General features: G+C 43.5%; 1 protein-coding gene across 4 annotated transcripts in view; it reads left to right on the top strand.

The window, feature by feature from the left end:
* Window positions 1–381: 381 nt before the first annotated feature.
* RBFOX1 (RNA binding fox-1 homolog 1) overlaps window positions 382–27138 on the top strand; it is a 1434482-nt gene continuing 1407725 nt past the window's right edge. The window contains exon 1 of one of the 4 annotated variants that reach the window (XM_041748015.1): window positions 382–647. In XM_041748015.1, coding sequence (XP_041603949.1) covers window positions 645–647 — 3 coding nt within the window. In that variant the 5' untranslated portion in view covers window positions 382–644. Of the gene's footprint in view, window positions 744–27138 lie in introns of all 4 variants that reach the window. The other 3 variants (XM_041748020.1, XM_041748018.1, XM_041748021.1) reach the window with 3 other exon arrangements.

Below are 27138 nucleotides of genomic sequence, written 5' to 3'. Positions count from 1 at the left end.
GACCGGGCGCACCCCGCTGCCCTCCATCACCCCAGCCCTCCTCCCGGTCTCCCCGAGCGCGAGCGAGCGCGGGGGTTTGAAGGTCACCTCCTTTCCAGTCCCCGTGCGAGCTGCGCCGCCGCCGCCGCCACCGCCTCCAGCTGGAGCGGGCGCTGCCCTGAAGTGGTTCTCGCGGCCCACGGAGCCCCGGGGTCGGAACGGGTGGGAGCCCCCGGACTCGCGGAGGGGAATCCCAGCCGCTGCGCCCCGCGCCCCCCCAGGCTGTCCTCGCGCTGGGGCGGGGGCGCTCGGCCAGCCCCGGGGACAGCAGAGGCAGCTGCGGCCGGACCCACGCGTGCGCCCCCGGGACGGGAGGAGGAAGGAACCAGCGAGGCTCCCCGCATCTGGAGGGGCCGGCCGTGCGCCCCGCCCCTGCGTCCAGAGTGCCAGAACTCCGAGGCGGAGAGCGGCGGAGCGGACGGTGCCTGGGCGCGGACGCACCTCGCGCGCCAGACGCCCCGGCCGGGGCCCCCAGGACCCGGGCTGTCCGCACCCACTGCGCCCAGCCCGCTGCCCAGCCAGGGGCGCCAGGGCGGGGCTGACCTGCCCGCGAAGTTGCGGACAGCGTGGGAGAAATCAGCACCCCCTTTCGCCCCCTCCGGCTCATGGTGAGTGTGGCCGGGGGTGCAGAGAGCGCAGGGGCATTGGAGGGTCTGGGGACTCGAGCGGAGGGCGCCTGCAGCCGGGCTCGCCGGGAGTTCTAGGTAAGTCCAGGCGGAGAGTCACCGCCCCTGCGTCTCCCCTTCCCCCAAAGGGTCCCACGGGGGTGGGTGGGTGGGGAAGAGTTAGGTCCCCGAGAGCTGCCCCCCACCGCCCCCCCAAGCTCCAGGCTGGACGCGCTGGACTGGGAACTTTTTCTGTGCATTGGAGAGATCTCCGTGTAGGTCCCCGCGGGGGGCCGAGGTGCTGAGCCCCTGGTTCCCCTTCCGTCCCCTCACGCCCTGCTTTGCCCCAGGGCCCCCCTCCCGAGCGCCAGGGCCGCCTCGCCCGCCCTCCCGGGAGCGAGTCCCAGGTGCAGGGAGCGGCAGGAACCTGCCTGCGCACTTTGCGTGGTGTCCCCGGCCGGCGCGCCCCAGGTCGCTGCCTCCTCCACCGCCCTTCTGGGGTCTGAGGGAGGAGGCGCTTCGGTGGCCCGCGGGGTGGGGGTGGGGGTTCAGAGGCGCGGAAGCCCCTAGGGGAGGCGGGACCGGGAGGGTCGCTGATCCCGAGGGAGAGCCTCGGGGTTTTTGGTAGTGGCCTAAACGGCCCCTGGGATGTCGCTGCGCGCTCAACCCTGGGGAAGGGGGGCAGCCTGGGAGCTCGGGACTTGTAAACTCCTGCCGCACCCCTTAGGTCCTCCGACGTCTGTGATCACTCAACCCCGGGTGTGCGGTTGCGGGAGGGGAGGACCCCCGGCAGTGGTGCATCCAGCGGTGTGGGAGCGCAGGGCGGGGGGGGGGGGGGGGGGTCGCCCCCTTTCCGCTCCAGTTTCTCCGCTCCAGGGATGGAGGTGAGGGCGGGGTTAGCGGGGCTTTGTTTCCACATCCCTGCCCCCCGGGGGACCACCTGGCAGGGATGCTCCTCGAGCCTCCAAGGCTCTAGGCGCTGGGGACCAGGTGTCACAGAGAGCCTGGAAGCTACCTGCGGAGGAAGGCAGGAGGAGACCCGGACACCCCACCTCACCCCACCCCACCCCACCCCACCCCCGGCCCGGGAATTGCCAACTCCATTCCCTGCCGCCAGGGAGCTGGGGACCCTTCACTGTGCTCCGGCGGGGGGGGGGGGGGGGGGGCGGCAGGGTGCACCTGCCTCCCCAGGAGCGTGTATGGGCAGGGCTGCTCACGTGCTAGGAAATCCGTGCCTGGCGCTGTAGGGGATTGGCACCCAACCGCGGGTCTTCTCAGTGGAACTTGGAAAGAAGTGGGGGAGGTGTTGCGGAATAGCTTTGGGCTGAAATATGATGCGCCATAACTTGAGTTTTATTCTGTAACACTAATGATTATTTATTTACTTACTTATTAATTTAAACCCAGTGCGCCCCAGCTGGTGATCCCTTCTAACCCCTGTCCTAGTTCATCTACTTTCCATTTCCCATTTGTCTTCTTCAGGGGAGGAAGAGAGAGAGAAAGAGAGAGAATGAACCTGAATCCTTTCAATTTTTAAGTGACCACAGAGGGCCTGGCTGGAGACACAGGCAGATTTATTTTTGGCCAAGGTCTTTTTTTCTTCAGAGGCAGAGGACCCGGGGCCTTTAAAGGGTAAAGGTGGCTCTGGCCTCTGGCAGGGGTTGTGCTGGCAAACAATGGGGCTGACTTCAAACCTTTCTGCTTTTTGAGGGAAGCACTGGGTCTGGAGGACTGGGTTTTCCCTAAGTTAACTCATGGTTGGCTTGGGTTAGGAAGAAATAGGAAAAGAAAAGGAAAATTGGTAGTTTTCCGGAGTATTTTAAGGTTTCTAGAGAGTAGAGCTTTATGGTGGAGAAAAGTACAGCCTGCCCCCACCTGCTAGCTGTGTGACCTTGGGTAGGTTACTTAACCTCTCTGTGCCTCAGTTTGTTTACCTATTAAATGGGAATTTCAGTGGCAGTATTGACCCCAGAGGGCTTGAGGGAGAATTAGATAAAACAATAAACATTTGGAACAAGGTCTGGCACATGGTAAGTACCTGAATAATGTTAGTTTTTTTTTTTTTCTTAATCAAGTAGATTACTCATATTTTCAGCATTATGACACCTGGTGGGATAGAAGGGGCAGGCATTTTCCCTGACATACACACATACACACTTTTCCTTAACAGATGACATGGAAACAAAAAGGGAGGTTAATCATAAAGAGAGGTTGCTCAGCAGAAGCCTCAGTCTCTCTGAGATAAAGTCTCCTCTTCTGTTCCCTCTCCTCTAAGGAGGGTCAGAGACAGGCAGCCCATCCCAGACAGGCCGGGATGCAGCTTGGTGAACTTTGATGCCATCCTCAACAAACACAGATGCCCTGAAATTAAGTTTTTGTAGCATTTGTACATTTCTTCTAATCAAGAGAAAGGCCTGCTTCTCCTTAGCCTCCTGGGATGGAAGCGTCTTCTCAGTAAATCTTACTTTCCTCAGAATACACTGTCTTTTTAACATCACCCTGCGATCCCAGAGTTTTCCACTCAGAAACAAGCCAAAACGTGGGTCTGAGCAGATTTTTCCTCCTGGAATTGACCCACTCTGCTCTATTTTCTCTTCATGATAATTGATGCTATTTTTTTACCTACTCCTCTAAGGTCTGAGCACAGGCCTTTCAGACATCCTCATGTCTCTGATGACTTTTTTTTTTTTTTAAAGTTAAACCTTTTCAGTTCAAGTCATACCAAATCATTATAGTTTATAAAATCCCTTTCAGATAAGTTTTTTTTTTTTTTTTGCACCCAGAAAATTGGGTCTGCTCTGTATAAATATGTCTGGCATTTCACCTTTCCAAAAATTAGACCATTTTATTTGCATCCTTTAAGCTGATGTGTGGAGTAATGAACACATTCCAAGAGGGAAATCGGATCTGACACAGAAAATACTTTGGGGACGCAGCGATTTCCCAGTGGCGTGTATGAAGACTATTGAAATCCAAGTGCATTTGCTCTGAAGGACACAGGGCAGCCAGTACCGCCTTCGCCACCCAGCGTGAGAGTTACAAAGTAAGCACGCTCCACAAACTAATATGGGTGGACTTTCCTAAAATCATCCGGTAATTTGTCACATGCACATTTCCCCATCTTGCCTGAGAGAAAACTTTGTTATACTAAAGACCTCAAACATGGAGACGATGTTTTTAAAAGGAGTCTTGTGGCTCTCCCTAATGCCTACCTCCATTATTTAAAATACTGCCTCAGGGCACACGTATAAATATTAAAACTTTAATTAAAGAATCAATCAGTGAGGGAGCTACAAAATGAGGGGCACCCAGCCACGTCAGGTTACTTCAACAGAACATGGCTCTTTAGATTGTAAGGTCCGAGGGGTCTGATGGAAATGACACATGGAGTTTTAAGGAGAGACCATCATGTTTTATATCTAGAGTTGCTATGAGCACCATCATTCCCCTTGGTTTGTTACTGGTCACTAGACACAGGAGATGGGGGGGGGGCGGGGTGTGTTCCCTGCTACTACTGATGAGTGTGTCTGCGTAGGGGAAGGAGTGCCTGATGAAATGCCGCGCATCAGACATTCTGCTCAGGGAGCGAGGCCAACAAGAATGTTGTTCTTTGGGAGCTTTTATTGTCATGAGGAAAGCCAGACAAAAAGCAAATGATGGAAATGTGTTTTTGTAAGGATGATGACAAGGAATACAAAAATTATAATATGATAGTATGGTAGAGAGTGACTTGGAAGGGCTTTCCAAGGGAGAGAGATTTGAGTGGAGGTATAAATGAAAAGAAGTAACTACTATGGCTTAAGCTATACATTCATCCAGTGAGTATTTATGGAGCATCTCCTATGTGCCAACCACGGTTGAAAGCACTTGAAATACACCATGATCAGTATATAAAGATACTCCTGTCGTGATGGAGTTTCCAGTCTAGGATAGTGAACCACATGAAGAAAATTTCAGAGACAGGGAATAGCAAGTGTGCAAGGCCCTGAGGCAGAAGCAATGATAATATTATATAGATGAAGTGGACTTGTGTAAGTAGGTCCTTGAGCTTTGGTAGGGGGTCCGGATATTATTCCAGTGGGAAATCATTGGAAGGTTCAATGCAGAGAAAGGCCATGATATATTTATGGCTTAAACATTGAGGAAAACACAGACATTTCTGAGAAGAATAAATAAACAAGCATGCTTTCCTGGCCAGCCAGCTTTTGTGTCAAAGTTCAGATTCATCTTTAGATTTGGCCTATAGACTTCCCGGTATCTGGAAGGGTCAGCCCCACAACATCTAAGAAATTAAACTTTGCTTTATCCCCCTCTCCTTTGGGAGAACAAAGGCTTCCCTTTGAGGGGAAAGATTTGTTTAGAGGGAAAAAAATAAAACCCCTTAGGTTTCTCAGTAGTACTCATTATGTGTGGGTGCAACACCGAGCCAACGTCTGTATACCTTGTCCAGCTTAGTTCTTTCTGCCTTTGGATAGGGACACTCCACCACCCCCTTCCTCATCCCACAACCCGCATCTTCTCAGTGGCTTGGTGGCATCTCTCCTGCACACAGATCCCCTTCATCGATCATCTATCCCAGTAGGTTTCCTTTCAGATTGTGGCCACGTGTCTCTCCCTGCACTGGTGGGTGAGATGTGGGATACTGACAGGAGGATGGGTGTTGCTTTCTGAGAGCTCTGAGTACAGCCGACCTCACCCATCTTCGAGGCTCTCCTGGCTTTGGGAGGTGGAGGTGTGGTGGGATGGAGAGTTTGGACATCCAGAACTTTCTTCCCACATTGGGACCTAACACCTGTCTGTCCCTTATGCACAACCCTGGAATCCTGTCAGTGTCTGTTAGATACGCTGTGACAATAAGAAGGGTATATGTTTTGAACACTTCCTACACAGTACAAGCTGTGCTAAGTACTCTGCTTGCATTGCTACGGACTGAGCTGTGTTTTTCTGGCACATGATCATCTCCCTCCCTCACATTTTACCTTGTTCACTCCCCAGTCATCCATCAAAAGTCCCTTGCTCAGGGGAATCCTCCCTCTTTCCCTGTGTGGATTCTCCTTCCTAACAGTTATCCCAGGGGCAGCTTTCTGTGTACCCGAGTGATCCGTTTTATCTCTTTCTCTTACTGTACTGAATGGTAAACTCCAGGCGGGCCAGGCACACACCTCATTCAGACCTCACTGCATCCTCAGCATCTAGCCTGGTGTGTGGCACAGCGTAGATGCTTGATATGGAAATGAGGCATTATTCTATTTGATGCATCTAACACATCTTGAGGTGGATTCTCTTCATATCTCCCATTTTGTGATAGATGGCAAGGTATAGGCCAGGCTAAAGCAATTTGTCTCGGGACACCACAGCAGGTAAATGGCATACCCAGGACTTTGAACCTGATGGTCTGAGTCTGTAGCCCATGATACTAATCACTGCATGCTCTGCCTCCTTCCCTGCCTTTCTTTGTGAGATGCTAGGGAGGGAGGAGGTGGTGCAGTGCACAGGTTAGGGGCCTTGCTGTTTAGCTTGAGTTGCTCTGAGAAGTGATGCTGGGTCAATCAGAGGGACAAAAAGAAATCAGGGCACCCGTTTCCATTTGCCACAATGTTTCTTTTTTGTTGTATAAGAGTGGCCTGCATTGGTGTCCTCTCTTTCTTACTTTGCTATTCCTTTCCTTGGATCCTGAGAACTCTGGGCTGCCCACAGCACCTCTTCCCCCCGTCCTCAGGCTCAGGCTTTCAGCATGATTTTGCAGGGAGTCTTGGACCAGCTCTCTGGCTACAGGCAGTCCCGGAGTATAATACACTCAAGGCTGGCAGTGCTCTGACAACCACTCAGCCCAGCATGCAAACCGCTGTTCGCTCCACCAAAGCAGGATCACTCTGTCGTCTGAGTCAGCTCCCCTTTCATTTCTTCTGAGAACAAAATTAGACCTTTGCCAACATAATAGATAAACTTGTGTAATCACCTTGCTCGTTGCCAGGCTTGTTTTTTTCTCAATTTTCCCCTTTCATGAATTTTAAAACACAGAGTCAGAGATGAGGGCATGGACTTTGGTGTTCGATATTGTCTTTTTTGTACCATCATCCATTCCATGATAGGTACCACCTTGCTGGAAGCACCTTCTGTGCTAGGGCTTCACACACTGCATTTCATCAACGCTTTATTGCAAGACCTTTATTATTTCCATTTTTCAGGTAGGGGAGCCGAGATCCAACAAATAAGTTGCAGACTCAGGGAGTTGCTTCTGGAGTCCTTCGCTTATCTCTTCCACCGAGCACTGAGATGGTGTGCTGGGTGCTAAGAGGCATAGCAGAGGAACTGTTACAGGATGCTCGGGAGGTAGGAGGCAGTGGAGGGCAGTGGTTAGGATTTTAGAATCACACTGTCTGGCATCATTTCCTAGCTTTCTCCCATTCTAGCTCCAAGACCTTTGGCTTTAATTAACCTCTCTGTGCCTCAGTATCCCCCTGTACATGAAGGTAAGAATCATCCCTACACTGCAGGGTCAGTTTAGGAGGGATTGATCAACCTTCAGCAAAGGGCCTGGCACATAGTGTGTGTTTAGTAGGGGTGCTTGCTATGATAATAGTGGCAATTGTTATTGTCATTTAATAATAATGATATCATTATTATCATTACTGCTGCTACTAGAATTTCACAGTTCCTCTAGGCAGCAAATTGGCTCCGAAATGTGATTCCTTCATTTTCCTTTTGACTGTAACCGAGATGATAAATTGAGAGTGAAGGGGAGGAACCCAGCATAGCTGCAAATGTATACTTGAAGGAGTTGACAGACTGGAGTGGCTGTATGGAGTCCTGCCTGCAGAGGACTGCTGACAGCGGCCATATGCATGAGCTCTGATTGATTGGCAGAGAGAAACACTAATTTATTAGACTCGTTATGAGAAGTGACAGAGCGGGGAATCGAGAGGCTGATTCAGCAACAGTGGCCCTAGCTAGATCCCAGTGGTGCTCACTGTGTGTCTCTTTCCCTTGGGACACGACCTCTGTCTTAATCCTGGGGTCACTGCTTGTATTCTAGAGTGAGTCTCCTAATGAGGCCCCAGGAATGAGCTGGTCCCCCTTATGTGTCTCTGAAGGGAAAGGCTAGCCTGTGGCATGGCTCACGGCCCCAGCGTTGTAAAGTACACATCTATTCCTTTGGTTGTCTTAGAAAGTGGAGTCCAGGTTAGGCTGCTGCTGATTGCAAAGGCTGATAATGGAGAGCTCTCGTGCAGAAATTCCCCCAAGGGAAAGAAAATCGTCCTCGTTTGCACAGGTTGGGGGGATTTCATGAGTTTCCTTGGAAAGAATAGAGAGGGCAATTGATACCTGCCTTTAAGAACAGGGGGCTCTAAAAAAAATAAATTAATAAAATAAATAATTAATTAATTAATTTAAAAAAAGTAACAGCTTCTCATTTCTGATCTGGGGAATTTGGTCAGTTTGAATTGTAATAAGTAGGATGCTAAAGAGATGAGAGCCCATTGGCCTAAGCTAATAGAGTTACTTAGGAGATCTCCCTGAGAGCAAAAAGTGTGAGACGACATAGGTTTGGAACCAGGCATACCTAATTCTTTTGAGTCCAAATTCTGCCACTTTCTAGCTGTGTGACCTTGGACCACTCACTGAGGCTCCATGTCTCTGTCTATTGAAGGATGGATGATTCTACCTCTGTCACTGAGAATTGGTGCTCCAGAGTGGGGCAGGTTAAGCAGTGATCCTAGAGCCACCTCAGAGTAGACCCACCTCGTGTGTTCACTGACCTATAGCATTCAGACAAGAGCTTTCCCTCCAAGAACTGCTCAAAGTCTAGCCTGTTTGAATTTCCAGTCATCTTTGGAAGTACCTAATGAGGATGAGGAACCATTTACCACCACTCCATAAATAGAGTTCTACTGAATTGTGCTTTCCTGCTCTTGGCTTGTAATGAGAGATAGTCTAATAAAGCCATTTAATCTCATGTTTAAAGAGATAGATATTATGTATACACACAGAAAAAGAATAGATGGTTTGAACTCATGTTTTAGAGGGGTTACAGCAGAGTCGCTCAAATTGAAAAGAACATAGCATCATTGAAGACAAATGAGAGGAACCAAGACAGACAGCGAGCTCCAAAGAACTGATGCTTCTGGGGCACCTGGGTGGCTCAGTCTGTTAGGCGTCTGCCTTCAGCACAGGTTGTGATCCCTGGGTCAGGCTCCCTGCTGGCTTGTTCTTTCTCTCTTTCTTTCTCTCAATAAATCTAAAAAAAAAAAAAAAAAAAAAAAGAACTGGCACTTCCTGCTGCTATTTGCTGTGATGAGTTTTCTGAGGACTCTGTTGGCTGTCACTGTATTATCTCTCGTTTCAGGATCAGAAAGCATTTTCCTTTCCTAAGAGATTGATTAGTACTTATGTCCTAGTCACTCTTATGTGGAACAACGGATCATGCGTTCCCTTTTTCACAAAGCCAGCCAGGAAGCTCAGAGCTGATTTTAGAGTCCAGTCTTGATGGTAAATAGGATTTGCTAGCCTATCCTTTGCATATTAACCTAACTGTCAAGTCTGTTTTACTTCTCTGCCTTTATTTTAATTTTCACGTTTTCTTGCAATGTTTCTTGTATGTTTTAAAAAATGTTCAAAGAAATAGTCTTTGCAAGTGTTAATCTTAAAAATAAAACAGGTTTTACCAGCAAAAAGAGGTTTGTCTAGGAATAGCAGAGAATTGCAATTTGGGACATGCAAGCTATGACACAATCATAGGCAAGTCCCACAGACAAAGGAGAGGAATGTTATGGAGGAGGAAGTTAGAAGGGGTTGTTTTGAACAAAAGTCCATTGGAGAAAAGGAAGAGTTTAGAAGATGCCATCCCAGTAGCTAAGTTTGCAGGGGTAGAGGTTGCTTGTAGGAGATGCAATGTGCATCGTTCCCTATTGGAGTCTGTAATTGATGGTTCTTTCCTTTTGACACTTCTGCGGGGGCCTGTACTTTTAAGCTCTTCCTGTAATGGATGTTGGGTGATAGATCTCTCTCTCTATTCCCACCTCCCCTTCTGTCCTCCTGATTCCAGTTTATTGAGGTTTCCCTTTATTAATTTTCACACAAAAGAAATATTTGTAAGATAGGTCGAAGTTAAAAGAAGCAAATAAATAAATTACAGTCCTTTAAAACACCAGGAATCAGAGTACCTGGGTGGCTTAGTGGTTAAACATCTGCCTCTGGCTCAGGTCATGATCCTGGGGTCCTGGGATAGAGTTCCGCAACAGGCTTCCTGTGGGGAGCCTGCTTCTCTCTCTGTGTACGTCTCTGCCTCTCTCTCTCTCTGTGAGAGACACAGAAATTCTGTGTCTCTCATGGATAAATAAAGATTTATTAAAATCTTAAACAAACAAGCAAAACAAAACACCAGGAACCCCTAGAAACAGGGCAATACAGTGCCATGCTTGGTATCCTGAGCAATGTCTGAAGTGAAGGAGTATTATTTTCAGTCCCAGCAGTGCAGATAGATATGCTTTCTTGTTTTCTCCCATTTTTTTCCTTTTTATTAGATTTAATTTAATTTTTAAAAGATTTTTATTTATTTACTCATGAGAGACAGAGAGAGAAGGCAGAGACACAGGCAGAGAGAGAAGCAGGTTCCCTGCAGGGAGCCCGATGTGGGACCCAATCCCGGAACTCCGGGATCACGCCCTGAGCTGAAGGCAAACACTCAACTGCTGAGCCACCCAGGTGTCCCAATTTAATTTTATTTTTAAAAATGATTTTATATATACATTTGAAAAAGAGCAAGAGAGCACAAGTAGAAGGAAGGGCAGAGGGAGAGGGAGAAGCAGGCTTTCCCCTCAGCAGGGAGCCCAATGTGATGTGGGGCTCAATCCTAGCACCCTGGGATCATGACTTGAACCGAAAGCAGATGCTTGGCTGATTGAGCCACCCAGGTGCTCCCCATTTTTTCTTTTTAAAAATTGTTTCCCTGGAGCATTACTTATGACACATAGGATCACTTTTATGGGGTCCATTGCCTTTTTGATGTGTTTGGTGAACATTTTCAGACCTGTGCTCTGTGTTAGGCACTGTGCTGTGCACTGGGAATACTGTATTGGGGTGACATATTGACCAAGACCAACAAGGTCTATATGACTCGTGAAGCTTATTGTCTCGTTGGAGAGGCCAACAGAAACATGAAAAGATATAGGTGGATAACATATTTATCTATTGTTGAGTATTGTAAGACAGAAACAAAAGAGAACAACATAATAAAAGGGTGGATGGCTACATTATGCAGGAGGGTGAGGGACCGTTTCTCCAGGAGGAGACATTCGAGGTGATATTTAAGCTTATACCTGGGGAATGAGAAGGACCAAGTTCTGTAAAGAGAATTGATGGAGACAGGGGAGGAGGCCATGGTGAGCACCAGTGTGTTCAGGTCGGAGAGCACTCTGCGTGCCGTGAAAACTGCGACAGGGCCCCTGTGTTGGGAAGAGCTCAGGCAAGTGAGTAGATATAGCCGGAGAAGCTGCAGAGGCCAGAACGGCAACCTGTTCTTGAGACCCAGTGTTCTTTTTCTCTGAAATGGGTAAGCTCTCTGTCACATTACTCAGAGATGTATTAAAGATGAGAACAGCTCTGAGGGTGAGGGAGTAACTGCTGGGAACACTTAGGTGATGAAGGCTCTGTGTGCTGGTTGCAGGAGGACTAGAGGGAACAAAGGTGAGCGTGTTGGTGCTGATGGTGGGCCCTGACTTCTGAACCCGCCAGGAGAGGGAAGCAGAGTCCGTTGGGCATTGTGTGTATCCCGGCTCCAGGGCATAGCTCTGTTTAGACTTGAGTCCTCCCGCACCAGTGCTTGTTCAGCCTTGTTCAGCCGGGGACAACCTCTGAGGAGGTGGAGCCAGTCCCCAGCTCTAGGAACATTATCTTCCAGGAAGTCTAATGAGAAAATGGAGTTTCTTTGCTCTCTTTAGACCACCCTTTGGTTGCCCCCTCATTGGCTCCATGTCACTAACGGAGATTAAAACCCATGGGGTAAACCTTCTGGGACTTGAGCGTTTTGGAATCTCATTCCAAGTCTTTTGTTAGCAGAGATCCTTTTGCTTCTTTTCTAAAGTTAACATTTTCAGTGCCCTCCCTTTTTAGTCACGTGTTTGGTTGTGCCACTTCTTGGGTTCTGAGAGCTCTGAATGAACATTCGGTTAGTTCTATGTTGCTTGCTCTTCCACTGTAGATAGAGGCCATTGCCCTGTGCCCCTCCTTTGTTCACTGTTTGGAGACTAGGATTGGTGAAATTCCCTTTTGTAGAAATAAAATCAGGGGAAGCAGCTTGCAAATTTAAATTGCCTCCAGTCTAACTCTTCTACATATATATATATATATATATATATATATATATATATATATATATTATTAAAAAAAGTAACATTATTCACTCCCTAGAGCTGCAGACTGCTTTATGAAAAGAAGGGAGGGAACCCACTCCAGGGGAAAGAGCCTCTTGGGCTTTCATTCTATGATGGTCTTCTCTTTACATAATTTTGGGGAGCATATTGGGGGAATATTCATTTTGCTATGCCACAAATGTGCCTCAGTGCCCGAGAATAAATGGAAAGCACTGTCTGGAACAAATGCTTGTCTTAAAAACAGTTTATGAAATGCCAGCAGATGTCAGTGTGCCCTTGCCATTTAATTTTTTTTCCCTTTTAACTTGTAAAAGCAACATTAATTATTTTCAGTAGTTAGAAAAAACAAAACAAAACAAAAAGCATATTCTCATACAGTTATCAATTAAGACACCATGAAGCAACATTTTTTTTTTTTTTTAAGGTCTGAGAGGGAGACCAGCAGAACTCATTTCATAAGGTGAATCCTCTAACTCATCTAACTGTGTAATATAATTTCGTCTTTTCCCAGAATGGTGGTTTCAAAATTCAAAGCCTAGTGTAGATTTTATTTTTTTCCCCTTCCCTCCAAGCCATTGTTCAGAAACTAATAATAGCCCAGGATCCAGCTCAGCTTCTGAGAACCAACTGGCTCTGCTAATTGATACAGCTCTTCATTCAAAAGCTGGAGTTTGCAGAGGGGGGTGAAGGGAAAGGTTGGGTATAGTCTCAGAATTTGTCATCTGAGTTATAATGAGAACCTCTTGCAGTTTTTGTTGTTGTGGGCACAACAAACTAACTAGGAGATAATAGGTCAGTTCCTCTGCAGACATTTTTGGATTAAAAGTTTGAGGGCATTTATACAAAAAAGATTTGACCAAATGATTTAAAATTACTCATTTTTAGGAAAAGGATGATTTGCTGAGCATTTACAAAAGTCAAGTGCAAAAGAAATAGACTGGTTTTGAGGCAGGAAATGTTGTACTTAACAGGGCATAGTTGATGCTTCACTTTATTAATAGTTTAGATTAAAATGGCACAATACAAAAAAATGCGAGAATATGCTATGAAAAATATATATGCCCTTCTCCTTGACCCTCCTCTCACCAGACACAACAACTATTACGATTTCTCATGTATCCTGTCATATCTATTATGCGGATACACAGATTTAAACCAATAAAAGACAACATAGGCTATGCATAGTTTGCTCTTATTTTTTTTTAATTTAAAGATATATTTTAGGGATTATTCCATCGCCATACATATATCTCTTCTCCATTTTGTTAGTGGATATAGTATTCCATTGCCGTATTTACCCTCCATTATTTAATGGGTTTCCTTTTGCTGGATGTTTACATTATTTCCAATGTTTCATTATTTCTTAAAAGATTTATTTATTTATTTATTTAGAGAGAGAGAGTACCCATGTGGATCCATGCATGGGAAAGGGCACAGGGAGAAGGAAAAGGAGAGAAGCAGACTCCCTGCTGTGATTAGGGAGAAGGAGAAGGAGAGAAGCAGACTCCCTGCTGTGATTAGAGATCAATGTGGGGCTGCATGTGGGGCTCAGTGGGGAACTCCATGGGAGGCTTGGTCTCAGGACCCTGAGATCACCACCCAAGCCGAAACCAAGAGTCAGATGCTCAACTGACTGAGCCATCCAGGTGCCCCTCCAATATTTCATTATTAAACAGCTACATTGAACATTCTTGACAGCCACCATCTCCTACACATGTAAGTTGGTCTATAAGATAAATCCACAGAGTGCAATTGCTAGGTCAAAGGAGATGTGCCTTTAAGGTTTAGAAACATACCAAATCTGATGCTTTGGCTAAAATGTGCCCTCGTATCTTGGTGGGTGAATGGAGTTTAGAGGAAGCCATGTGATGGTTCTGGTTCTGATTTTGTGGCCATGGTGCCACGCATGTGGCTGCTCTTACACGTTGTTTACCTGACGGGATATTTTGAGGTTCTTGTTATTCCTGTTTTTTGCTAACACTTTCCATCTGCCAGGTACTTTGTTAAGAGATTTAATTACATTTTCACATTTGGTCCTGTGGAGTAGACCCTGCTGTCATCCCTATTGTAGAGATGAGGGACGTGAGGGCTGAGAAAGGTCAAGTGCTTTGCTTAGGGTCCTATGGTTGGTGGTCAGGTGGGTGGTTTCATACTCAGAGCCCCCAAGTCTAAACACAGTGTGCTGCAGTGTATTTTGAACAGTGGAGAACATATTGTTGACTTGTACCAGGATTTAACCTTGACACTATTTCACTATTGGCATTTCACTTTGGGTAGTTCTCTGTAATGGGGGGAGACTGTCTTGGGCTTTTATAGGATGGAGAGCAGCATCCTTGGTCTCGACCTTTTAGATGCCCATAGCACCCCCTCCTCCCATGGTGGCAATCAAAAAATGTCTCCAGGCAGTGGTACATGTCCCTGGAGTCAGGGTATTGTCCCCATTTGGAAACCACTGACTTAAAAAGTAAATGTACTCTGGGGATGTAGATTTTAACACTAGGGACATGGATTTGAGGAGACATAATGGTGACTGATGTCAGAGCGTCTTCCATTCAGTTGTCCCTGCTCAGGGACACCCATGTTTGTCCTACCCATGGTAGGGCAGCTGAGCTGCCCCTCACTTCAAACACCAGTCAAGGAAGAAACAGAAGGGTATGCTTAAGCCACTGTCATGCTCCACTCAGGTCATAGCCACGTTCCCCAACAGGACTTTGTCTTTTAACATGTAGTTTAGAAACATCCATGAAAGATTGCTTGGTAAAACAGACTTTAAAAAAATCATGCTCTCAAGTACAGCCCAGCTTATATATCATACAGTCTTTCTATTTGTGCTTTTCCATTCAGTAACGTTCTACATCAGAATGGCAAGCATGAGGCCTGTGACAGCACCCCCCGTATGTACACATGGCAGACATTGATAATCAGTTCCTTCCCCCTCATCAGATACACTTCCTTAGAATCCTCAATACATCACTTTAGGCATATATACTATCAGCCAATTGGAATTACTATGTGAAATGAAATTTATTTGCCACCCCTATTACACGGTGCCTTTTTGGCCGAGAAGAAGGATTACGCCCTCCAAAGAGGCAGGCTTATCATGAGGTATTAGCTTATTTTTCAGTTACTCTGAAAAAAGTACTTGATGGATATGAATAAATGTCTATTCTTAAGGCATTTAGAATTAATATCCTATTTTATAAGAATAATTGGGCAGCTGGGAGTCCATCTATATCCCGGGCATTTTACATATGCTGCCCCTCCTGCTGATTGTTGTTTGTATTATAGCATCCTTCTCTCCCCCACCAAAAATTGTCCCCTACCTTTAAAGCTCCATGAAGCAGCCAACCGAGGGCGAAGTGACATGCTTTGTATACAGTGAGAACCGAGACAATTCCCTTAGCAAAGGACATTCAGAAGCTGTGGGATATTACTGGAACTGTGTCACTTCCCAGCATGGTGCATGTGTGGAAACCTTATAGGAGCAAAAGGACTGGACCGTCCAAGACTTCCACAAGTAAAGCCTGATTTACAAAGGCACTGAGGTCACGTTGCTCTGGGAGGGAAACCTATATTTAATTTTTGAAAATGCTTTTGCGTGGTATCTTACAACCATCCCTTCAAGAAAAATTTTTTACTTTTTTACTTTTTTGGGGAGATGACAGGGTTTCCCCACAGAATTGCTTGTGTACATTTAATAACTTAAATAAACTACATATAAATACTCATCACTGGTATAGATCGTAACTAATCTCCTGTTTCTGATCCTAGGAAAACAGGTAAAAATAATTCTAGGAGATGAAAGCCCTGGGTCAGAGGGCATCTGTTTCCTTTTTTGGGACTGATAAGAATGTTTCTCCACTTAGAGATGGTTTAGTCTCTGCAAGATAGGGATAAATAAGACAAATTATTGTCTCATGTTTCCTATTCTGAGACAAGAATTAAGAATGTGGGGGCCACTGATGGGCCTGTAGTGGCTTACTGAAATTGTTTTCCAAACAGTAAGAATGAATATTTTTATCTGGCCGTGAAAACCATAGGTTTAATTTTTAAATCAGATTCTCAGAGGGCTGTGGCACACAAAGAAAATTAGGAGCCCACCTTTTTAGAACAATAACTGTCACACCTATTTTACCATGACCTGATTAGGCAGGGAAAATGAACCTTTCACTCCACCTGTTTTAACTTTGTGGTTGAGATTCGGGTACAGAGATGATGGGGAAGGGCAAAGAATTCAGTGGTAATGTTGAAGATTCACGAAGCAACTGTATTTGGAGAGAGATGTATACCTCTCATTTAGCAGAGGGAATAATTTAAACCTCAACCTCTGTCTGTCTTAAATTATTGAGAAATCATCAGCCAAAAATACAGTTAATACTGAGGTGATATCTAAAACACCCATAAGAAGGTGCCTGTGTGGCCCAGTTGGTTGAGTGGCCAACTCTTGATTTCAGCTCAGGTCATGATCTCAAGGTCTTGGGATCGAGCCCCATGTCTGACTCTACATTCAGTAGGGAATCTGCTTGAAATTCTCTTTCTCTCAAAATAAATAAATCTTAAAAAAGAAAACACCCATAAGACCCATAGCAACAATGTCATACAGAGCTAGATGTCAGAGTACTAACAGCTTTTTACCATTGCTATGCTGTTCAAGAAGCCAACGTAGGCAAGAGGAATGAAATATTTTGTTGTTGTTGGAATTATTTTAGATTTGGTATATTATCCAAGGATATATATGAGTCATTGTTCTTTATATTTTGATTTTCCTTTTAACATTTGCATATCCCATGATAAAAAAAATCATAAATTGGGAGTGTTTGAATAGAAAAAAAAAGTAACAGTCATAAAGCAAGGACTTGAATACCACTCAGCAACCCTGATGATCACATAAAACCAGAAAGTCCTTCCTGAAAATTACAGGAATTACAGCCATGTGAATGGATGTTTGTGAGAAAACATTTGCAAAATTTCTATAAGGTTCTTGATGGCTAAACTTCTTAGTACAATGTTAACAATGGCTCGCAATAAACTTTAGTGTGACCTATGTTTATTTTTCAATACTACAACTTTAGTGGAACACTACCGTTGGTATCCATTGGTCATTTGTAAGAACATGAAAGTTTGTAGAATGCATTTCAGGGATGCGTAATGCTAATGAGATGATTTCTGTTTAGGCTTAACTTCATGGCCCATGGTGAAGACTCTGGCCTTGTATACTCAAGCATTGTAAATCACTACTCTAGGGGGTTAGGCAGATGGGAGTATTGAACTTTCCCATGAGATCTCCATTCTACAGATAGCCCTATTTTATCAGAATGGCTCTAAACACCATATTTTCTAAACTTGTATTTTGTAAATTATCAACAGGCTTGAGGTACATACACGCATAGGTACAGCATATACACATGCATTCCCTTATGAGTATTTGGACCTAATTCTGCATTTATGTCATTGTGTATGTATGTCAATTTCCCTATCTGCACAATTTTAGAATATCACTATTTAATAAAATGTAGTGGTCTTTCAAATCCTTTCCATTGGTCATCCTGTTTTGAGAGAGGTCCATTAGCTATTACCCATTTAGGCAATTTATATATTAATGAGGCACTTAGTGGGTTCTTTTGTGACCTGCTATTTTATTAAGCAAAATAAATTCATTTAAGTGAAACCTATTTTGTTTACTTTAGAGCTTTGATTTTTGACTTGGATGAATTCTGCAGATAAATGAAGAATTATTTATCATTTGGGCTGGATTTGTGGTTATTCTCCATATTTGAAGTCATAACCAACAATCCCTATAGATTTGAGTGACAGTGGTTTTCAATATGCACAGATTTCCCTGGATCCTTGCCAAGTGGCATCTTTGATTTTCTGTGCATCAATTTCTATATGTGGACAAGCAACATAATATCACACACCAGCCAATGTTCTCTGCTCACTTCATGCATCCTGGTTTGCAAAAAAAAAAAAAAAAAAAAAGAAAAGAAAGAAAAATGCTGAATCCCACAGAAAGTTTCCACTTCCCAGACCAAGCTGTGCACATAGCAGGGAGAAGAGACCAGATGGCCAGTGGGTTGAAATCAACGGAGAACCAGCTGGGATGCATGAGACGGCATTTCCTCCTCTACTTCCCTGGAAACCTGGTCAGGGCAAGTCCCAGAGCTCTGAGCAGGACAAGAGATGTCAATGTCAAGACCTCTGTCTGGCTCACAGGACCCTTGGACAAATCCGAGTTGGATTGGAGGCTGGCAGAAAATCTGAGGATGAGCTTTTAGATTCTTGCTTGCTGAAAAAAAAAAAATAACATGCCAGTGTGACAGAAGGTTCTAGGGTAAAATGCTGATGAACAGGAAATAGCCATATTTCCCTGCGTTAGCACCAGCTTGAAGACTGAAGTTCTATGATGAGGGCACATGATTTGGGTGGTTTTAGATCCCAAAGGAAGGATTTTTTTTTTTCCATTTAAGTTAAACCTTTCTTTGCCACTGAATAATTAGGCATTTCTTAGACTGCCAATTTCTGCAACTGTGATTCCTAACCCCATATATGACACTAGCATATTCAGTTATTTTGAGGAAAGCTATACAGTTTTCAAATTCACTCATCTCTGATCATTTTTTTTAAAAGTGCTTTTATGTCCTTTTCTTTTTTGGTTAATGTTTTAGTTAACTACTGCTGCATAACAAATTAACCAAAAACATAACGGCTTAAAACAATAATCATGGGGCATCTGGGTGGTTCATTCAGTTAAGTGTCTGCCTTTGCCTCAGGTCATGATATCAGGGTCCTGGGATCAAGCCCCTTGTTGGACTGTCTGCTCAGTGGGGAGTCTGCTTCTCCCTCTCCCTCTGTGTACACACAGTCTTTCCCTCTCTTTCTTTCTCTCTCTCTGTCTCAAATAAGTAAATAAAATACTTAGAAAAAAATAAAACAATAATCATATAGCATTTCAGTTTCTGTGGTTTATGAATCTGGGAGCAATTTAACTGGGAAGATTTGACTTGGTCTTTCATGAGGTTTCAGTCAAGATATTGTTTGGGGCTGCTATCATCTGAAGGCTCAGCTGGGGCTGAAAGCTCACTTGTAAGTTTGTTAGGAGACCATAGTTCCCTGATAGCAGTTGGACAGAGACTTTAATTCCTTGACATGTTTGTCTGTCTGTAGATTTGCTTATAACATGGTAGGTTTCTTCCGAGCATGAGATGAGAGAGAGCCAACAAGAGAGAGGCCAGATGTCTTTTGTTTTGGATACAATTTCCCCTACTGTTCTCATTTTGAATTGGTGTATATTTGGTACAATTGATGAATCAATATGGATATATTTTTATTTACTTAAGTTTGTAATTTACATTAAAATTCACTCTTCAAAAAAAATAAAATTCACTCTTTGAGTTGCATAATTCTACAGGGTTTTGAAAACATTTTTATTGTAGGAAGGCAAACATGAGTTTACTCTCTTAATCATTATGGGGTGTATAGTTCAGTGGTGCTAAGTATATTCCTAGTGTTATGCACCCATCACCACCATCCATATTGATAGCTCCTCTCATCTTGCAAAACTGAAACTATACTTATTAAGCAATAACTCCCCATTTCCCTTCTCCCAGCCCCTGGCAACCATCAATCTACTTCCTGTTTCTGTGACTGGAATCATATACTATTTATCTTTCTGTTGTCTGGTTTATCTCACTTAGCCAAATGTCTTCAAGTTTCATTATGTTGTAGTATGTCATGTTTCCTATCTATCTATCTATCTATCTATCTATCTATCTATCTATCTATCTATTGTTTTAAAGTAGGCTCCATGCCCAAAGTGGGGCTTGAACTCATGACTCTGAGATTAAGGGTCACATGCTCTACTGACTGAGCCAGTTAGGCACCCCTCCTTCTTTTTTAAGGCTGAGTGATATTCCATTGTGTGTACATATCACATTTTGCTTGTTCATTCATCCATTCATTGGCAGACATTTGAGTTGCTTCTACATTTTAGTTATTGTAACAATTCTATTGGTTTTGACAAATGTGTAATGTCATGTATCCTACACCATTACAGTATCAAATAGAATTGTTCACTGCCCTAAAAATCCCATGTGCTTCATTTCCTTCTCCACAAACATGGGGAGCCACTGATTTTTTTTTACTGTTTTGCCTTTTTCCAGAATGTTCTATAGTTGGAAGCATGCAGTATGTCACCTCAGTAATTTTTACGACCAATCTGTGAGTCACACAGCATTATTTCTGCCTTATTCTATTTGTTAAAAGTGAGCACAGCTTACACTTGAGAAGAGGGTAATTAAGCTCCCCCACTTAAAGTGGAGAAAAATGACGAATTTGTGGACATATTTTAAATTGCCACAGTGAAGAAGATGAGACAGTAAATGGTAGCATTTATTGAGCATCTAATGTGTGTTGGGCACCATGCATAGTGTTTCATATGCACAATCCATTTAACCCTTACACTAAGGCCATGAGATTGCTGTCATATTTATCTCCATTTCTCAGATGTTAGAACTGTGCCTTTCCTTGTTGCACATCTTGTGTGTGTGGTTTTTTGTTTTTTGTTTTTTGTTTTGTTTTGTTTTTAGATTTATTTGAGAGAGAGAGACAGAGAGTATGCAAGTATAAGCCAGGGTTGGGAAGGGCAGAGAGAGAGGGAAAAGCAGCTTTCCTACTTAGTGGGGCAGAAGGCTGAAGGCAGACACCAACTGACTGAGCCACCCAGGTGCTCCAGTGTTGCACGGTCTTGTAAGTAGCAAAGCTAGGACTCAAACTTGTCTCCGTCTCACACCAAAGCCTACCTTTTGAAATTATATTGCTTTCTCTTAGTCTAGAGGGAAATGTGGGTCAAAAGCTTAGATTTAGGGGATAAAACATGTTAAAAAAAATGTCAGAATATGTCAGTGGGGGACAGTGTCAGACATTTTCCACTTACCTCTCCAAAGGCATTCTTTATCCTCCCCGCTATATTAGTTTCCTATGGCTACTTAACAAATTATGACAAACTCAGTGGCTTAAAATGACACAAATTTATTATTTTAAAGTTTTATAGTTTGGAAGTCCAACACAGATCTCACAGGGCTAAAATCAAAGTGTCAGCAGGGCTACATAATCTTTAGGAGGCTCTAGGGAAGAACCCCTTTCTTTGCTTTTTCCAGTTTCTAGAGGCTGGCCATATTCCTCAGCCTGTGGCCCCTTTCTTTATCTTCTGAGTCAGAAACTTTGTATCTATCTGACTCTCTTCCACGTCCCTCTTCTACCTTTAAGAATTCTTGTGATTGGCTCCCTGGGTGGCTCAGTGGTTGAGCTTCTGCCTTTGGCTAAGGTTGTGATCCCAGGGTCCTGGGATCAAGTCCCGCATCAGCCTACTTCTTCCTCTACCTATGTCTCTGCCCTCTCATGGATAAACAAATAAAATCTTAAAAAAAAAAAAAATTATTGTGATTGCATTGGGCCTACCCAGACAATTCATAACAAATCTCCTGATCTTATTGTCAGCTGATTAGCAACTTGAATTCAATAAGCAAACTTCATTCCTTTAACTTACAAATTTCATATACAGGTATTCACAGGCTCCTGGGATTAGAAGGTAGCCATCTTTGGAGGGGGCCAGTATTTCATCCACCATATCTACCTTCTCCTTTCCCAGGGAGCTGAAAAATAAGAACTATACTCAGGGCTCCTCTGCCCTTGGATTTTCATTGAAGTTTTCCTTATGGGGCGTTTGGGCAGGAGGTTAGAGGGGGAGGGCATTGCGTGAGATTAAGGCATTTATTGTTCTGGCACTCTTCCTGAATGCAGAGTGCCCTTCTGATACAGGTCACTTGCTGTTCCTCCTCACTAAGCAATATCCTTTCCTCCTAGAGACCCCCTGACTGTTCCTTCCCCTTACCCCCTTTTGGCCTAGGGATGGTAACAGCCATGCTGCTACTAATTTGAGGCTGCTGCACATCCTGTTTGGTTTTCCTACACTCTGCCTACACCTTTGAAAATAGTACCTCTGTAAGTAAAATCTCCTTAAATAATCCAAATTTGAGTATGCCATCTGTTTCCTATGGAGAACTTGACTGATATAGCGATGAAGGATATTCATATTTAAAGTAAAAAATAAAGTGTTTTAAATTAGGACAAGCTGAATCTTTCAAAGCATGATACTTAACCTATTGACAGAGATGTTGACATGGAGCCAGAATCCTGGGGTGACATGTTGCTTTCAGAAACCAAGTAAAATTTTCATGTCGAGGCAGTGCTTTTGGACTACTTAACCAAGAACTTTTTTATGATATTGAAATGTTCTCATTTTGAGTCTCTCATGGTGTCTGTGTTACAAAAAGTAATGAGCTGAAGAATCTCCCCAAATTGTGGTGGGTTATTGTCCTTGTTTTAGAAGAACTGGTTCAAATTTAAAAGACAAAAATCATTGGTTTTAGAATCCAAACAATTCCACAGGTGAGCTAATGAGCTAATTACAGATAGCAGTTTGAAAACATTGGCATTCCACAAGTAAACAGCATCTGCCTTTGATTAAGGTGTGAAATTTTAAAAAGGTGTGAAGTTATGGGTAATATCTGAGGATGTTCATGTACTTCAGGTGGTTGCCTTTTTTTTTTTTTTTTGGTTATGGAGGAAATATAATAAAATGTCTTTATAACCGTGAAAACTCTAACATACCAGGATACTCCCTTGGTGTGATAATCAATCCTAAGTTGCTTTTCCCTCCTGGGGCATAGCCTGGTCCATTATCCACAGAGTTAGGGCTTTGTCACTATTCCCTCATGTTTGTACATTATTATTTTAGCTTTGGAATAATAGTTCCCCCTGCATACACACAGAATTTGCAAAATTTTGAGATGGTTGTCTTTATGCTCTATCAGTGGTTCTCACTGTTGATTGGACATTAGAATACCTAGGAGAGCTTTAAAAAGTACCAACGATGCCCAGGCCACCATGGCTCCAGAGACTCCAATTTAATTGTTCTGGGATGGAGCCTCTAATAAGCAGCCAAGGTTCAGACCAGTGGAACTAAAGCAAGACTTTTCAAATTTTAATGGGCATGTGTATTACCTGGGAATTTGTTCAAATGAAGATGCAGATTTAGCAAGTCTGGAGTGGAGCCTGAGATTCTGAAATGATAAACTCCCAAGTGATGCTGCTGCTGCTGCTGATCCATGGAACACACTTTGGATAGTAAGGAGATAGAGCATTTGGGCAGTTACTGAGAACTTCTTAGGACGGCTGAATGTTAATGTGTGAGTCTTCAAGGACTTGAATCAAGGCTCAGAGAATTCTCTAAGAAGCAGAAAATTGTAGTTTAATTTGAGTTTCGAGGTTATAGACTCAATGGGAGTCTTTGGTAGGAAAACACAAACAAGCCTCTTCACATTCATCAATTCATTCATCCATTTACCAAATATATATTGGGCTCCTATTGTGCACTAGGCATCTTCTAGTCTTTTAAGATAGATCAGTGATAAAGAGAAATGAGATTCTTGCCCTGTATATTCCAGTGAAGGAAGTGGAAGGAAATAAGTATTTCCTTTTAACAAGTTAACATGAGTCAATAAATAAAGATGGTGATATGGATTGTGAAGAAAACAGGACATGATGTATTAGGGAGTTACCTTAGGTGAAGGATGTGGGTATGGAGCTTAACTTTCTATAATTTGCTATGGATTGGACTGTCTGTGGAAGTTTCTCTGAAGAGATGACATTTTGATTAATACATGAAGGATGCAAATAAGTCATGTGAAGATCTAGGGAATACCGCTTCAGGAAAATAGAGGAACAAGGGCAAAGACCCTGAGGTAGGAATTAGATTGATTTATTGGGGGAAGGAGATCAGTGTATCCTTGGTATAATGAATGAGGAGAGGAGATATACGAGGAGGTAGAGTTGGGACAAATTATACAGGGGATTGCACACCGGGATAAGGACTTTGAGTTTTTCCCAAAGCAACATGGGAAATCAAGCAAGGAAGAGATGTATTTTGATTTATGTGTTAAAATGATCACTTTGCTTGCTATGTGGCAGATATATTTGAAGAGAAGTTATCAAAAGACACAGGGAAACCTGTGTTGTTAGTAGACTCTTAGAGAAACCTAAATGAGTGATGGCCATAGAGGTGGATATCATTTGGTGGTAACACTGATGTACGGTGGGATGAAGGGAAAGGAGGAGGCAAGGGTGACTCCTAACAATGGGGTAAATGGTAGTGATTGGAAGATGGAAACTAGAAGAACCAATTTGTAGGGCATGTCAAAACTCAAGAGCTCCATTTTGAATGTTTGAGATGTTCATGAAACTTTCAAGTTAGATTCAAGAACAGAGTTTATACCCAAGTATAGAGCTGTGATGTAGGGAAGAAGTGAAGCCTAAAGGCAGAATTTTGGAGAGCTGTCAACTCATCACTATATTAAAAGTCATATTATTGAATGAATGGTTAAGGAGAGAGAATATAGGGACACCTAGGTGGCTCAGTGGTTGAGCATCTGCCTTTGGCTCAGGGTGTGATACTGGGGTCCTGGGACTGAGTCCCACATTGGGCTCTCCTTGAGGAACCTGCTTCTCCCTCTGCCTATGTCTCTGCTTCTCTTTGTGTGTCTCTCATGAATAAATAAATAAAATCTTTTTTAAAAATTTAAAATATGGGATCCCTGGGTGGCGCAGCAGTTTGGCGCCTGCCTTTGGCCCGGGGCGCGATCCTGGAGACCCGGGATCGAATCCCACGTCGGGCTCCCGGTGCATGGAGCCTGCTTCTCCCTCTGCCTGTGTCTCTGCCTCTCTGTCTCTCTCTGTGTGACTATCATAAATTAAAAAAAAATAAAAATAAAAATAAAATAAAAATAAAAATAAAAAATAAAAATTTAAAATATAAAAAGAAGAGAGAGAATGTAACTAGAAAAGAATTGATGTCTAGGAAATATGATGGTTCTGTAGAAAGATTGGCCCACGGTTAGGGAGGAAAACCTTGGATCCTTCTCTAAATCCATCTTGACCTGGGTTTCCAGACCTCAAGGTAGCCTTTGCAGTGATTTCAATAACTGGTATGTAAACTTTCAGTAAACATTATTTCCCAGACATGGAACATCTGGCTAAAGCCAGTGTAATTTGAATTGATGTTGGCTTTGTCTAGATGTCTCTCTCAGAGGGACAAATTGTGAGGAAACAAACATTATGTTGGATTATTGTGGAGGGTGAGAGAAATAAGCTTGTTGGTTCCTTGGCCAGATGTCTAAGTATATGGTAAATGGAGTTAATGGATGTTGGGGAAGAGAAACACATGTGCCGTACTGGCGTCCTCTCAGCAAAACCAGGCAAGGTTGCTGATGAAGGACCCCTGCTGCTGGAAATGGAGTTGAAGATGTATTCTTGGACTCAAGGAGGAAACACAGAGGACACATTATCATATGGAATGATTACTTGGCTAATGAGCCTTGAGGGGCAGGAAAATTGACTACAAAACAAATTAAACCAGCACCTGACATTCTAATGTTCTTTATAAACAAGTGATAATGTCAGTGTGGGTGTATTCCCTTGTATGAACCCACTTATTGTAACTAACTCCATACAAACATTTAGAATTAGATGGACCAACTTGCTCCCCCCCGCCTGCCCCCACCCCAATTCATGGGTATGATACCATGTCTGAGGATGTGATTCAGCTTTTAGACATATCCTTTCTCTGTGGCTGTTCCTGGCAGATGATGAAAGATGAAATTTCTCTGAAAAGCTCATCCCTTTGAATTGTGTTCCTGAGGAAAGAGGCCAGATGCCACATGACCAAAGCTTTAGAAAACTCCAGGATTTTTGGTGATGGGCATGCAGAGCCTGGCTGTCTTCCATCTGCAACAAGGGCAGAACCAGCAGGCCACAGACGGAAATAACAGAGAAAGAAAAGGAAGTTAGGGGATAAATTCCTCACAGGTGCGATTACTTAATCCCAAAATGGAATGGTTTTGGATGTGTGATTTCACCTTAAACGGAGCCTTGTAAGGGTAGGGACGTACTTAGCTATGACAACAATTGCCACAGCAATCTTTCATGTGTTGAATATTGGCAGTGTTTAGACCTTGTCTTTTTTTTTTTTTTTTAAGATTTTATTTATTTATTTGAGTGAAAGAGAGTGAGGGAGAGGGAGAGGGGGAGAGAATATGAAGCAAACTCTGCACTGGCCCTGAGCACAGGGCCTAGATACAGGGCTGGATCCCACAACTGAGATCACTACCTGAGCTGAAACCAAGAATCTGATGCTTAATGGACTGAGCCACCCAGGCACTCCCAGACTTTAAGGGTTTTGTGTCCATTTAATTCCACAACCACCACAGAAGGGCAAGGGTAACTATGCCCCTCTTTTATGTGTAAATACATAAATGTCTTAGAAATAAAGTGGTTTTCCTTGAGTTTTACAGCCAGTAAATATAATAAGCCAGTCTGCGGTTGGGACTCAGGCAGTTCCCCTCAGAGCTCTATTTGCAATGAGATGGAGGATACGCTCCCTTAATCAAGAGTGAGAAGACCATGCTACATAAAAACAAAGGCCAGGGTCTTTGTAGGATTTTAAAATAGCTTTAATTTAAATACAGCTATTTATAGTATGGTTAATATGTGCTAGGAATTTTACCATAAAATTGCCATACGGGATCTTAGAGTGCCTGACTGGCTCGATCAGAAGAGCATGGGGCAAAAAAAATAAATAAATAAAAAAAATAAAAAAGAAGAGCATGGGGCTCTTAATCTCAGGGTTGTGAATTTCAGCCCCAAGTTGGGTGTAGAGATTATTTAAATGAAAACTTTAAAAAATTGCTATATAGAATCTAATTTAATCCTTATATCAGCTTTATGGGATCAATATTATTATTTTTATTTTATATCTGAGGAAGTTGGCTCAGGGAAGTTAGTTGGCCAAGATTAGGCAGCTACACTTGGCTGAGCTAGGATTTGAGTTATGATCTCTGTCTCTATTATTCATATCTTTCAGCATTATTTCTTACTACATTAATATAAATGTATGTGTATGTGTGTGTGTGTGGAGTCTTTTATTTTACTCTCCCAAACCAAGTGGGACGTGTAGCCTGAGTTCTCTGTACTTTTTGAAATTCACTGATTTTTGGAAAGAGCAATACAAG

This window comes from Vulpes lagopus, chromosome 3, assembly GCF_018345385.1.
Source record: "Vulpes lagopus strain Blue_001 chromosome 3, ASM1834538v1, whole genome shotgun sequence".
NCBI classification, from domain to species: Eukaryota; Metazoa; Chordata; class Mammalia; order Carnivora; family Canidae; genus Vulpes; species Vulpes lagopus.
The sequence above is the reverse complement of the archived record's forward strand: the minus strand, read 5'-3'. Positions and strand labels throughout refer to the sequence as shown.